Source organism: Rutidosis leptorrhynchoides, chromosome 9 (assembly GCF_046630445.1).
Source record: "Rutidosis leptorrhynchoides isolate AG116_Rl617_1_P2 chromosome 9, CSIRO_AGI_Rlap_v1, whole genome shotgun sequence".
NCBI classification, from domain to species: Eukaryota; Viridiplantae; Streptophyta; class Magnoliopsida; order Asterales; family Asteraceae; genus Rutidosis; species Rutidosis leptorrhynchoides.
Genome location: NC_092341.1, coordinates 139,649,227 through 139,665,270, shown reverse-complemented (window position 1 = coordinate 139,665,270; position 16,044 = coordinate 139,649,227). Strand labels below are relative to the sequence as shown.

The 16,044-nt window shown below is 35.2% G+C and overlaps 1 protein-coding gene across 1 annotated transcript; it reads right to left on the bottom strand.

Annotated features, from left to right (window-relative positions):
* Positions 1-984: 984 nt before the first annotated feature.
* Positions 985-15,569, bottom strand: LOC139868404 (uncharacterized). The gene is made up of 2 exons (XM_071856738.1): positions 15,100-15,569; positions 985-1,813 (listed from the first exon to the last, which is right to left on the bottom strand). Exons 1-2 carry the CDS (start codon positions 15,567-15,569, stop codon positions 985-987), a joined length of 1,299 nt encoding a protein of 432 aa, XP_071712839.1.
* Between the last annotated feature and the right edge of the window lie 475 nt (positions 15,570-16,044).

Here is a 16,044-nt window from a genome sequence, read left to right as displayed (position 1 = left end):
GGAGGTTTTCAAATATACAATTCTACCACTCAAATTGATGGTGATCTTCTTGAGACACGTGTTGTTGGTGATACTTCTATTGAACATGTTGTCAGCACATGTGTTGAAGATGAACGTCTAAACCTTTGTCTTAATACCAAAAAGATGTTTTTTGGTTTTCTTAGAGAAAATAAAATGAAAATTTATACTATAATCCATAGCAACATAACTAGACGTCCACCATGTGCGGTCAATGATTACTCCAACAAGGTGCTTCTAATTGAAGCTCTTATGATACACTGGATCACGAATGGTATACCTTTTGATGTCGGATACATCATGGTTAATCGGATGCGAGAAGCTAGGGAAAGCTCAAATTCTCCTTTACCTTTTGGTAAGATGATCACAAAGTTATTTCGAAATCTTGGCATCTCAACATCGGGTTCGTATCGTATTCCCGAGAGGACTCGTCTAGTCTCCTAGTTTATGTTTGTGTTAACTTATATTTTAGTTTATGTTTGTGTTTTTTAAGTTTCTATATGTATTGTATTATCTATGTTTTAGATGTATTATCTTATGTATTATCTATGTTATAAATGTTTGTCGGAACAAATAATGAAAGTAATTTTCTTGTCTTTATGATAACATCACGTTTGTTAAAAGATAGAGTACACAAACAATGAATTATTAGTACACAAATACAAATACAAAAGCATACATTTATCCTCTATTTGGACATGAATTTCTGTTATGTCCTTCTCCACCACAAACTCGACAGGTTGGATGTTTCCTTATTCTATTTCCAGGTTCATCTATCTCATTTCTATACCGTCGCGATCGTCTCCTACCCTTATGTGTTATCAATTTGACTGGATCTGCCCTAATAACGGTGCTTGAGTGTCCCCAATAAATAACATCTCGTAGTGGAGAAAATTTACCCTTATACTGATTTTCCCACCTTTTTGTTCGGAACATACCGCTCACAAGAGTCTTTGGATCTTCATCTCAATGTCCACAAGCAGCAATGACGTGAGAGCAAGGAATTCTTTGATTCTGCCATCTTCCAAATGAACACTTTCCTGCATTGATTTGCACAATGAATTCATTGCCTCCATCTCCTATTCTTTCTCCAATTGTATGAACATTATACACACCTTCTTCGACATTATAGACTGTTACAGTATGGCTCGCTGCCCTTGTTTCACGGAATTGATATAGTTTCCAATATAATCTAGCCAACGGTGCATTCCATTCCCTCACATAATCATATTGCTTGATGAAGTGTTTTCTAGTGTAATCAAAAGTGTATTCGATACATGCTTTGATTGGCATCAACCGAGCATAACGCAATACGTTATTAAGTGACTCGGCTATGTTTGTCGTAAGGTTACCCCAACGACGATGATCTTTATCTCTGAACAGGGACCACATTTTTGGATCGATGTCCTTTAAATATTGCCAAGCTTCTGTTTTAATACCTTTAATCTTTCCAATTACCCAACGATAAATGGTGCTTTGAGTAGTGGACCCGACTGTCCAACATAATCTCTTCAACTGATGGTCATTGAATCGGCTATTGAAGTTGCTACGAATATGTCGTAAACAGTAACGATGATGCCAACCAGGAATTTGGCTTACGGCATTAAGAATTCCTTGATGGCGGTCTAAAATAACACACAACTCCCTTGGATTACGCGAGGCCACGTGAATTCTGAATAGATGCAAAAACCATGACCAATTTTCATTGCTTTCTTTATCAACCATTGCAAATGCAACAGGCAGTATATGCCCGTTAGCATTTTTTGTAACCGCCGTAAGCAACTTACCCTTGTAGCTGCCTTTCAAATGTGTGCCATCAACACAAATCATAGGGATGCACATATTAAATGCTCTAATTGATGGGCCAAATGCTAAAAACACAAACTTAAATGTAAACGCCTGGCTTGTACTTTGTGAACCATGCTCAAACCTTACAATGGTCTCTGGGTTAGTATGTGAAATGTCCCGTTCTTATTGATTAAAAACGTTCCATATTAATTGATTTCGTTGCGAGGTTTTGACCTCTATATGAGACGTTTGTCAAAGACTGCATTCATTTTTAAAACAAACCATAACCTTTATTTCATAAATAAAGGTTTAAAAAGCTTTACGTAGATTATCAAATAATGATAATCTAAAATATCCTGTTTACACACGACCATTACATAATGGTTTACAATACAAATATGTTACATCGAAATCAGTTTCTTGAATGCAGTTTTTACACAATATCATACAAACATGGACTCCAAATCTTGTCCTTATTTTAGTATGCAACAGCGGAAGCTCTTAGTATTCACCTGAGAATAAACATGCTTTAAACGTCAACAAAAATGTTGGTGAGTTATAGGTTTAACCTATATATATCAAATCGTAACAATAGACCACAAGATTTCATATTTCAATACACATCCCATACATAGAGATAAAAATCATTCATATGGTGAACACCTGGTAACCGACAATAACAAGATGCATATATAAGAATATCCCCATCATTCCGGGACACCCTTCGGATATGATATAAATTTCGAAGTACTAAAGCATCCGGTACTTTGGATGGGGTTTGTTAGGCCCAATAGATCTATCTTTAGGATTCGCGTCAATTAGGGTGTCTGTTCCCTAATTCTTAGATTACCAGACTTAATAAAAAGGGGCATATTCGATTTCGATAATTCAACCATAGAATGTAGTTTCACGTACTTGTGTCTATTTTGTAAATCATTTATAAAACCTGCATGTATTCTCATCCCAAAAATATTAGATTTTAAAAGTGGGACTATAACTCACTTTTACAGATTTTTACTTCGTCGGGAAGTAAGACTTGGCCACTGGTTGATTCACGAACCTATAACAATATATACATATATATCAAAGTATGTTCAAAATATATTTACAACACTTTTAATATATTTTGATGTTTTAAGTTTATTAAGTCAGTTGTCCTCGTTAGTAACCTACAACTAGTTGTCCACAGTTAGATGTACAGAAATAAATCGATAAATATTATCTTGAATTAATCCACGACCCAGTGTATACGTATCTCAGTATTGATCACAACTCAAACTATATATATTTTGGAATCAACCTCAACCCTGTATAGCTAACTCCAACATTCACATATAGAGTGTCTATGGTTGTTCCGAAATATATATAGATGTGTCAACATGATAGGTCGAAACATTGTATACGTGTCTATGGTATCTCAAGATTACATAATATACAATACAAGTTGATTAAGTTATGGTTGGAATAGATTTGTTACCAATTTTCACGTAGCTAAAATGAGAAAAATTATCCAATCTTGTTTTACCCATAACTTCTTCATTTTAAATCCGTTTTGAGTGAATCAAATTGCTATGGTTTCATATTGAACTCTATTTTATGAATCTAAACAGAAAATGTATAGGTTTATAGTCAGAAAAATAAGTTACAAGTCATTTTTGTAAAGGTAGTCATTTCAGTCGAAAGAACGAAGTCTAGATGACCATTTTAGAAAACATACTTCCACTTTGAGTTTAACCATAATTTTTGGATATAGTTTCATGTTCATAATAAAAATCATTTTCTCAGAATAACAACTTTTAAATCAAAGTTTATCATAGTTTTTAATTAACTAACCCAAAACAGCCTGCGGTGTTACTACGACGGCGTAAATCCGGTTTTACGGTGTTTTTCGTGTTTCCAGGTTTTAAATCATTAAGTTAGCATATCATATAGATATAGAACATGTGTTTAGTTGATTTTAAAAGTCAAGTTAGAAGGATTAACTTTTGTTTTGCGAACAAGTTTAGAATTAACTAAACTATGTTCTAGTGATTACAAGTTTAAACCTTCGAATAAGATAGCTTTATATGTATGAATCGAATGATGTTATGAACTTAATTACTACCTTAATTTCCTTGGATAAACCTACTGGAAAAGATAAAAATGGATCTAGCTTCAATGGATCCTTGGATGGCTCGAAGTTCTTGAAGCAGAATCATGACACGAAAACAAGTTCAAGTAAGATCATCACTTGAAATAAGATTGTTATAGTTATAGAAATTGAACCAAAGTTTGAATATGATTATTACCTTGTATTATAATGATAACCTACTGTAAGAAACAAAGATTTCTTGAGGTTGGATGATCACCTTACAAGATTGGAAGTGAGCTAGCAAACTTGAAAGTATTCTTGATTTTATGAAACTAGAACTTTTGGAATTTATGAAGAACACTTAGAACTTGAAGATAGAACTTGAGAGAGATAAATTAGATGAAGAAAATTGAAGAATGAGAGTGTTTGTAGGTGTTTTTGGTCGTTGGTGTATGGATTAGATATAAAGGATATGTAATTTTGTTTTCATGTAAATAAGTCATGAATGATTACTCATATTTTTGTTATTTTATGAGATATTTTATGCTAGTTGCCACATGATGGTTCCCACATGTGTTAGGTGACTCACATGGGCTGTTAAGAGCTGATCATTGGAGTGTATATACCAATAGTACATACATCTAAAAGCTGTGTATTGTACGAGTACGAATACGGGTGCATACGAGTAGAATTGTTGATGAAACTGAACGAGGATGTAATTGTAAGCATTTTTGTTAAGTAGAAGTATTTTGATAAGTGTATTGAAGTCTTTCAAAAGTGTATAAATACATATTAAAACACTACATGTATATACATTTTAACTGAGTCGTTAAGTCATCGTTAGTCGTTACATGTAAATGTTGTTTTGAAACCTTTAGGTTAACGATCTTGTTAAATGTTGTTAACCCAATGTTTATAATATCAAAAGAGATTTTAAATTATTATATTATCATGATATTATGATGTACGAATATCTCTTAATATGATATATATACATTAAATGTCGTTACAACTATAATCGTTACATATATGTCTCGTTTCAAAATCATTAAGTTAGTAGTCTTGTTTTTACATATGTAGTTCATTGTTAATATAATTAATGATATGTTTAATTATCATAATATAATGTTAACTATATATATAACCATATATATGTCATCATATAGTTTTTACAAGTTTTAACGTTCGTGAATCACCGGTCAACTTGGGTGGTCAATTGTCTATATGAAACCTATTTTAATTAATCAAGTCTTAACAAGTTTGATTGCTTAACATGTTGGAAACATTTAATCATGTAAATATCAATCTCAATTAATATATATAAACATGGAAAAGTTCGGGTCACTACAGTACCTACCCGTTAAATAAATTTCGTCCCGAAATTTTAAGCTGTTGAAGGTGTTGACGAATCTTCTGGAAATAGATGCGGGTATTTCTTCTTCATCTGATCTTCACGCTCCCAGGTGAACTCGGGTCCTCTACGAGCATTCCATCGAACCTTAACAATTGGTATCTTGTTTTGCTTAAGTCTTTTAACCTCACGATCCATTATTTCGACGGGTTCTTCGATGAATTGGAGTTTTTCGTTGATTTGGATTTCATCTAACGGAATAGTGAGATCTTCTTTAGCAAAACATTTCTTCAAATTCGAGACGTGGAAAGTGTTATGTACAGCCGCGAGTTGTTGAGGTAACTCAAGTCGGTAAGCTACTGGTCCGACACGATCAATAATCTTGAATGGTCCAATATACCTTGGATTTAATTTCCCTCGTTTACCAAATCGAACAACGCCTTTCCAAGGTGCAACTTTAAGCATGACCATCTCTCCAATTTCAAATTCTATATCTTTTCTTTTAATGTCAGCGTAGCTCTTTTGTCGACTTTGGGCGGTTTTCAATCGTTGTTGAATTTGGATGATCTTCTCGGTAGTTTCTTGTATAATCTCCGGACCCGTAATCTGTCTATCCCCCACTTCACTCCAACAAATCGGAGACCTGCACTTTCTACCATAAAGTGCTTCAAACGGCGCCATCTCAATGCTTGAATGGTAGCTGTTGTTGTAGGAAAATTCTGCTAATGGTAGATGTCGATCCCAACTGTTTCCGAAATCAATAACACATGCTCGTAGCATGTCTTCAAGCATTTGTATCGTCCTTTCACTCTGCCCATCAGTTTGTGGATGATAGGCAGTACTCATGTCTAGACGAGTTCCTAATGCTTGCTGTAATGTCTGCCAGAATCTTGAAATAAATCTGCCATCCCTATCAGAGATAATAGAGATTGGTATTCCATGTCTGGAGACGACTTCCTTCAAATACAGTTGTGCTAACTTCTCCATCTTGTCATCTTCTCTTATTGGCAGGAAATGTGCTGATTTGGTGAGACGATCAACTATTACCCAAATAGTATCAAAACCACTTGCAGTCCTTGGCAATTTAGTGATGAAATCCATGGTAATGTTTTCCCATTTCCATTCCGGGATTTCGGGTTGTTGAAGTAGACCTGATGGTTTCTGATGCTCAGCTTTGACCTTAGAACACGTCAAACATTCTCCCACGTATTTAGCAACATCGGCTTTCATACCCGGCCACCAAAAATGTTTCTTGAGATCCTTGTACATCTTCCCCGTTCCAGGATGTATTGAGTATCTGGTTTTATGAGCTTCTCTAAGTACCATTTCTCTCATATCTCCAAATTTTGGTACCCAAATCCTTTCAGCCCTATACCGGGTTCTGTCTTCCCGAATATTAAGATGCTTCTCCGATCCTTTGGGTATTTCATCCTTTAAATTTCCCTCTTTTAAAACTCCTTGTTACGCCTCCTTTATTTGAGTAGTAAGGTTATTATGAATCATTATATTCATAGATTTTACTCGAATGGGTTCTCTGTCCTTCCTGCTCAAGGCATCGGCTACCACATTTGCCTTCCCCGGGTGGTAACGAATCTCAAAGTCGTAATCATTCAACAATTCAATCCACCTACGCTGCCTCATATTCAGTTGTTTCTGATTAAATATGTGTTGAAGACTTTTGTGGTCGGTATATATAATACTTTTGACCCCATATAAGTAGTGCCTCCAAGTCTTTAATGCAAAAACAACCGCGCCTAATTCCAAATCATGCGTCGTATAATTTTGTTCGTGAATCTTCAATTGTCTAGACGCATAAGCAATCACCTTCGTTCGTTGCATTAATACACAACCAAGACCTTGCTTTGATGCGTCACAATAAATCACAAAATCATCATTCCCTTCAGGCAATGACAATATAGGTGTCGTAGTTAGCTTTTTCTTCAATAACTGAAACGCTTTCTCTTGTTCATCATTCCATTCAAATTTCTTCCCTTTATGCGTTAATGCAGTCAAGGGTTTTGCTATTCTGGAAAAGTCTTGGATGAACCTTCTGTAGTAACCAGCTAGTCCTAAAAACTGGCGTATGTGTTTCGGAGTTTTTGGGGTTTCCCACTTTTCAACAGTTTCTATCTTTACCGGATCCACCTTAATACCTTCTTTGTTCACTATGTGACCGAGGAATTGAACTTCTTCCAACCAAAATGCACACTTTGAAAATTTAGCGTACAATTCTTCCTTCCTCAATACTTCTAACACCTTTCTCAAATGTTCACCGTGTTCTTGGTCATTCTTTGAGTAAATAAGTATGTCATCAATGAAAACAATGACAAACTTGTCAAGGTATGGTCCACACACTCGGTTCATAAGGTCCATGAACACAGCTGGTGCATTAGTTAAACCAAACGGCATGACCATAAACTTGTAATGACCGTAACGTGTTCTGAAAGCAGTCTTTGGAATATCATCTTCTTTCACCCGCATTTGATGATACCCGGAACGTAAGTCAATCTTTGAATAAACAGACGAGCCTTGTAGTTGATCAAATAAGTGGTCGATTCTCGGTAGTGGGTAGCGGTTCTTGATGGTAAGTTTGTTCAACTCTCGGTAGTCGATACACAACCTGAATGTACCATCTTTCTTCTTGACAAACAAAACAGGAGCTCCCCACGGTGATGTGCTTGGTCGAATGAAACCACGCTCTAAAAGTTCTTGTAATTGGCTTTGTAGTTCTTTCATCTCGCTGGGTACGAGTCTGTAAGGAGCACGAGCTATTGGTGCAGCTCCTGGTACAAGATCTATTTGAAATTCAACGGGTCGATGTGGGGGTAATCCCGGTAATTCTTTCGGAAATACATCGGGAAATTCTTTTGCAATGGGAACATCATTGATGCTCTTTTCTTCAGTTTGTACTGTCTCGACGTGTGCTAGAACAGCATAGCAACCTTTTCTTATTAGTTTTTGTGCCTTTAAATTACTAATAAGATGTAGCTTCGTGTTGCCCTTTTCTCCGTACACCATTAAGGGTTTTCCTTTTTCTCGTATAATGCGAATTGCATTTTTGTAACAAACGATCTCTGCTTTCACTTCTTTCAACCAGTCCATACCGATTATCACATCAAAACTCCCTAACTCTATTGGTATCAAATCAATCTTAAATGTTTCGCTAACCAGTTTAATTTCTCGATTCCGACATATATTATCTGCTGAAATTAATTTACCATTTGCTAATTCGAGTAAAAATTTACTATCCAAAGGCGTCAATGGACAACTTAATTTAGCACAAAAATCTCTACTCATATAGCTTCTATCAGCACCCGAATCAAATAAAACGTAAGCAGATTTATTGTCAATAAGAAACGTACCCGTAACAAGCTCCGGGTCTTCCTGTACCTCTGCCGCATTAATATTGAAAACTCTTCCGCGGCCTTGTCCATTCGTGTTCTCCTGGTTCGGGCAATTTCTAATAATGTGGCCCAGTTTTCCACATTTATAACAAACTACATTGGCATAACTTGCTCCGACACTACTTGCTCCGCCATTACTCGTTCCGACACCATTTGTTCCTTTCGTTCTATTAACCCCTGGTCCGTAGACCTCACACTTCGCCGCGCTATGACCATTTCTTTTACACTTGTTGCAAAATTTGGTGCAGAACCCCGAGTGATACTTTTCACACCTTTGGCATAGCTGCTTCTGATTGTTGTTGTTGTTGCGGTTATTATTGTTGTTGGGATGATTGTTGTAGTTGCTGTTGTTGTTGTTGTTGTTGTTGTTGGGCCGTTTGTTGTAGTTGCGATTGATGTTGCGATTGTTGGGATAATTGTTACGATTATTGTTGTAATTGTTGTTGTTGTTGTATTGGTGATTCTTATCACCGTTTTCCTCCCACTTTCTTTTGACTTGCTTCACATTGGCCTCTTCAGCAGTCTGTTCTTTAATTCTTTCTTCAATCTGGTTCACTAGTTTGTGAGCCATTCTACATGCCTGTTGTATAGAGGCGGGCTCGTGTGAACTTATATCTTCTTGGATTCTTTTCGGTAATCCTTTCACAAAAGCGTCGATCTTCTCTTCCTCATCTTTGAATGCTCCCGGACACAATAGGCACAATTCTGTGAATCGTCTTTCATACGTGGTAATATCAAATCCTTGGGTTCGTAACCCTCTAAGTTCTGTCTTGAGCTTATTGACCTCGGTTCTGGGACGGTACTTCTCGTTCATCAAGTGCTTGAATGCTGACCACGGTAGTGCGTACGCATCATCTTGTCCCACTTGCTCTAGATAGGTATTCCACCATGTTAACGCAGAACCTGTGAAGGTATGCGTAGCGTACTTCACTTTGTCCTCTTCAGTACACTTACTTATGGCAAACACCGATTCGACCTTCTCGGTCCACCGTTTCAATCCGATCGGTCCTTCGGTTCCATCAAATTCCAAAGGTTTGCAGGCAGTGAATTCTTTGTAGGTGCATCCTACACGATTTCCTGTACTGCTAGATCCAAGGTTATTGTTGGTATGTAGCGCAGCCTATACTGCGGCTATGTTTGAAGCTAGAAAAGTACGGAATTCCTCTTCATTCATATTCACGGTGTGTCGAGTAGTCGGTGCCATTTCCTTCAAAATAGTCAAATGGAACAAGTTAATCATACAGAATATTAAGAGTAGTTAATAGTATTTCGTAGCATAATATGAACTCATTTATAAAAGCTTTTTCTTCATATTAGCGTTTTATAAGTTTAAATTCGGGTAGTACCTACCCGTTAAGTTCATACTTAGTAGCTAATATACAATTCAACTACTACAATTCTATATGAAAAACTGATTATAATAATATTTCGCGTTCAAACTTTTACACAATATTTTACAAACTTACAATACCGCTTATTTTACATATAGCATGAAATATATCACACAATAAATTTGATACAAGATGGTTGTGAAGATAATTCTAGCTAGTACACAAGTCGTTCAGCAAAGGCAATAATGACACGTAATTCATACGTCCAGAAACAAGTCATGCATTCTGGTTTTACTAGGATTACTTCCCATCCTTGGTCTTGTGGAACATAACCGTTATGGCCGTTGATAAGACAGCGTGTTGTAACGTCGTCAAAGGGACGAGGGTTACGTAATGTCCAACAGTCCCGTAACAATCTAAAAACCTCATTTCTTACCCCAATTACCGACTCCGTCACTTGTGGAAACGTTTTGTTTAATAGTTGTAGCCCGATGTTCTTGTTCTCACTTTGGTGAGAAGCGAACATTACTAATCCGTAAGCATAACATGCTTCTTTATGTTGTATGTTAGCCGCTTTTTCTAAATCACGAAGTCCTATATTCGAATATACTGAGTCAAAATAATTTCTTAACCCGTTGCGTAAAATAGCATTTGGGTTCCCCGCAATATATGCGTCAAAGTAAACACATCGTAACTTATGGATTTCCCAATGTGATATCCCCCATCTTCCGAACGAAAGCCTTTTATAAACCAAGGCATTCTTGGAACGTTCTTCGAATGTCTTACAAACTGATCTCGCCTTAAATAGTTGTGCCGAGGAATTCTGACCGACTCTAGACAAGATTTCATCAATCATGTCTCCGGGTAGGTCTCTTAAAATATTGGGTTGTCTATCCATTTTGTGTTTTTATACTGTAAAATAGACAAGAGTTAGATTCATAAAAAAAAATACTTATTAATACAAGCAATTTTTACATATATCATAAAGCATAAGCACACTATATTACATATATTACACCACACGAATATAACTATCTTATTCCGACTCGCTCGTTTCTTCTTGTTCGGTTTTGGTTCGTTTTGCCAAGTTTCTAGGGATATCTGATGTTCCCCTAATACGAGCCGTCGTTGTCCACATTGGTTTAGAAAAACCTGGTGGTTTAGAGGTTCCCGGGTCATTGTTACAACTTAAGGACTTCGGGGGTTGACGATACATATAAAGTTCATCGGGGTTGGAATTAGATTTCTCTATTTTTATGCCCTTTCCCTTATTATTTTCTTTTGCCTTTTTAAATTCAGTTGGGGTAATTTCTATAACATCATCGGAATTCTCGTCGGAATCCGATTCATCGGAGAATTGGTAATCCTCCCAATATTTTGCTTCCTTGGTGGAAACACCATTGACCATAATTAACCTTGGTCGGTTGGTTGAGGATTCTCTTTTACTTAACCATTTTATTATTTCCCCCACCGGTTCTATTTCTTCTTCCGGTTCCGATTCTTCTTCCGGTTCTGATTCTTCTTCCGGTTCCGACTCTTCTTCCGGTTCCTCTTCGGGAACTTGTGAATCAGTCTACGAATCATTCCAATTTACATTTGACTCTTCATTATTATTAGGTGAGTCAATGGGACTTGTTCTAGAGGTAGACATCTATCACATAATATCAAACACGTTAAGAGATTAATATATCACATAATATTCATATGTTAAAAATATATAGTTTCCAACAAAAATGTTAAGCAATCATTTTTAAAGAAAACACGGTCGAAGTCCAGACTCACTAATGCATCCTAACAAACTCGATAAGACACACTAATGCAAATTTTCTGGTTCTCTAAGACCAACGCTCGGATACCAACTGAAATGTCCCGTTCTTATTGATTAAAAACGTTCCATATTAATTGATTTCATTGCGAGGTTTTGACCTCTATATGAGACGTTTGTCAAAGACTGCATTCATTTTTAAAACAAACCATAACCTTTATTTTATAAATAAAGGTTTAAAAAGCTTTACGTAGATTATCAAATAATGATAATCTAAAATATCCTGTTTACACACGACCATTACATAATGGTTTACAATACAAATATGTTACATCGAAATCAGTTTCTTGAATGCAGTTTTTACACAATATCATACAAACATGGACTCCAAATCTTGTCCTTATTTTAGTATGCAACAGCGGAAGCTCTTAGTATTCACCTGAGAATAAACATGCTTTAAACGTCAACAAAAATGTTGGTAAGTTATAGGTTTAACCTATATATATCAAATTGTAACAATAGACCACAAGATTTCATATTTCAATACACATCCCATACATAGAGATAAAAATCATTCATATGGTGAACACCTGGTAACTGACAATAACAAGATGCATATATAAGAATATCCCCATCATTCCGGGACACCCTTCGGATATGATATAAATTTCGAAGTACTAAAGCATCCGGTACTTTGGATGGGGTTTGTTAGGCCCAATAGATCTATCTTTAGGATTCGCGTCAATTAGGGTGTCTGTTCCCTAATTCTTAGATTACCAGACTTAATAAAAAGGGGCATATTCGATTTCGATAATTCAACCATAGAATGTAGTTTCACGTACTTGTGTCTATTTTGTAAATCATTTATAAAACCTGCATGTATTCTCATCCCAAAAATATTAGATTTTAAAAGTGGGACTATAACTCACTTTTACAGATTTTTACTTCGTCGGGAAGTAAGACTTGGCCACTGGTTGATTCACGAACCTATAACAATATATACATATATATCAAAGTATGTTCAAAATATATTTACAACACTTTTAATATATTTTGATGTTTTAAGTTTATTAAGTCAGCTGTCCTCGTTAGTAACCTACAACTAGTTGTCCACAATTAGATGTACAGAAATAAATCGATAAATATTATCTTGAATTAATCCACGACCCAGTGTATACGTATCTCAGTATTGATCACAACTCAAACTATATATATTTTGGAATCAACCTCAACCCTGTATAGCTAACTCCAACATTCACATATAGAGTGTCTATGGTTGTTCCGAAATATATATAGATGTGTCGACATGATAGGTCGAAACATTGTATACGTGTCTATGGTATCTCAAGATTACATAATATACAATACAAGTTGATTAAGTTATGGTTGGAATAGATTTGTTACCAATTTTCACGTAGCTAAAATGAGAAAAATTATCCAATCTTGTTTTACCCATAACTTCTTCATTTTAAATCCGTTTTGAGTGAATCAAATTGCTATGGTTTCATATTGAACTCTATTTTATGAATCTAAACAGAAAATGTATAGGTTTATAGTCGGAAAAATAAGTTACAAGTCGTTTTTGTAAAGGTAGTCATTTCAGTCGAAAGAACGACGTCTAGATGACCATTTTAGAAAACATACTTCCACTTTGAGTTTAACCATAATTTTTGGATATAGTTTCATGTTCATAATAAAAATCATTTTCTCAGAATAACAACTTTTAAATCAAAGTTTATCATAGTTTTTAATTAACTAACCCAAAACAGCCTGCGGTGTTACTACGACGGCGTAAATCCGGTTTTACGGTGTTTTTCGTGTTTCCAGGTTTTAAATCATTAAGTTAGCATATCATATAGATATAGAACATGTGTTTAGTTGATTTTAAAAGTCAAGTTAGAAGGATTAACTTTTGTTTTGCGAACAAGTTTAGAATTAACTAAACTATGTTCTAGTGATTACAAGTTTAAACCTTCGAATAAGATAGCTTTATATGTATGAATCGAATGATGTTATGAAAATCATTACTACCTTAATTTCCTTGGATAAACCTACTGGAAAAGATAAAAATGGATCTAGCTTCAATGGATCCTTGGATGGCTCGAAGTTCTTGAAGCAGAATCATGACACGAAAACAAGTTCAAGTAAGATCATCACTTGAAATAAGATTGTTATAGTTATAGAAATTGAACCAAAGTTTGAATATGATTATTACCTTGTATTATAATGATAACCTACTGTAAGAAACAAAGATTTCTTGAGGTTGGATGATCACCTTACAAGATTGGAAGTGAGCTAGCAAACTTGAAAGTATTCTTGATTTTATGAAACTAGAACTTTTGGAATTTATGAAGAACACTTAGAACTTGAAGATAGAACTTGAGAGAGATAAATTAGATGAAGAAAATTGAAGAATGAAAGTGTTTGTAGGTGTTTTTGGTCGTTGGTGTATGGATTAGATATAAAGGATATGTAATTTTGTTTTCATGTAAATAAGTCATGAATGATTACTCATATTTTTGTAATTTTATGAGATATTTTATGCTAGTTGCCAAATGATGGTTCCCACATGTGTTAGGTGACTCACATGGGCTACTAAGAGCTGATCATTGGAGTGTATATACCAATAGTACATACATCTAAAAGCTGTGTATTGTACGAGTACGAATACGGGTGCATACGAGTAGAATTGTTGATGAAACTGAACGAGGATGTAATTGTAAGCATTTTTGTTAAGTAGAAGTATTTTGATAAGTGTATTGAAGTCTTTCAAAAGTGTATAAATACATATTAAAACACTACATGTATATACATTTTAACTGAGTCGTTAAGTCATCGTTAGTCGTTACATGTAAATGTTGTTTTGAAACCTTTAGGTTAACGATCTTGTTAAATGTTGTTAACCCAATGTTTATAATATCAAAAGAGATTTTAAGTTATTATATTATCATGATATTATGATGTACGAATATCTCTTAATATGATATATATACATTAAATGTCGTTACAACGATAATCGTTACATATATGTCTCGTTTCAAAATCATTAAGTTAGTAGTCTTGTTTTTACATATGTAGTTCATTGTTAATATACTTAATGATATGTTTAATTATCATAATATAATGTTAACTATATATATAACCATATATATGTCATCATATAGTTTTTACAAGTTTTAACGTTCGTGAATCACCGGTCAACTTGGGTGGTCAATTGTCTATATGAAACCTATTTTAATTAATCAAGTCTTAACAAGTTTGATTGCTTAACATGTTGGAAACATTTAATCATGTAAATATCAATCTCAATTAATATATATAAACATGGAAAAGTTCGGGTCACTACAGTATGCTCTAATTCACCTATATACCTAGGCAACTCAGCAAAGTTACTCTCCCATGTTCCAAAAATTCGTTCGATAGCAATCCGCCTTGCATTCCATGCCTTAGTGTAACTGACGTCCACATTCCAAGTATCTTTTATGTGTGCTTGGATGTGCTTAACGGGATAAGCCATGTTTGCATTAACTTGACATGCAATATCAGTAGCAATCAAGCTTGATGTTAAACAACGATTATTGTTACCCCGAACATACCCGTAACAATTGTGGCTATTGACCCACTTTGAAATACGCCATATACGGTACTTGTTCTTACTTGAACCAGTAACACTCCACATACATGGAAAAGCTTCTTGGGGACCCTTGTACTTTTTTCCTCTTGTGAAACATTTTATTTGGGCATAGTCTGGCCTTGTATCAGTAACAATAATCTCTCTACTATTCTTTATGTTCCACTTCCGAATAGGGAACATAAATTCGGCTTTACTTTGAAAAGCCATTCCTTCAAAGACTAATTCAGGGGTCTCATTAGACCAAAAAGTAAAATTTGGTTTCGTCATCTTCATCGAATGGAAGTCGACCTTCATCATCAACTTGCGAATTAAGGAACCTAAACCGTGATATTATTCTTCTCGTTTGTTGAGTTCCTATGACTATTTCCTCCTCATTCACTTCATTTTCCTCATCCTCTTCATTTTCAGAGTCATCTGAAACTTCTTCTTGGATGCTAAATCTCTCTACAGTGTCATTACTTTCTTGTGACATTTCATCATCGGCATCGTCACCTTCCTCTTCCTCTATCGCTTCATCTTCATGGTTGTGAGATGTGGATAGACCTCCGTGTTCATAATGAATGTTTTGTGAGGATTGTAAAACACTATGCATCAGACTCACAATACGAGATTCTTGTGTGGGAATTATGCTCGCCAACTAACTTCGAATTGAGCTTGATATTCTGGATTTCGCTCACCCAAA

Coding starts and splice junctions, on each gene's coding strand:
- LOC139868404 (XM_071856738.1), bottom strand. CDS start 15,569: ATGGCTTTTCAAAGTAAAGCCGAATTTATGTTCCCTATTCGGAAGTGG. Junction 1,814..15,099: donor AACTTTGCTGAGTTGCCTAG/GTATATAGGTGA, acceptor TTTGAAAGGCAG/CTACAAGGGTAAGTTGCTTA.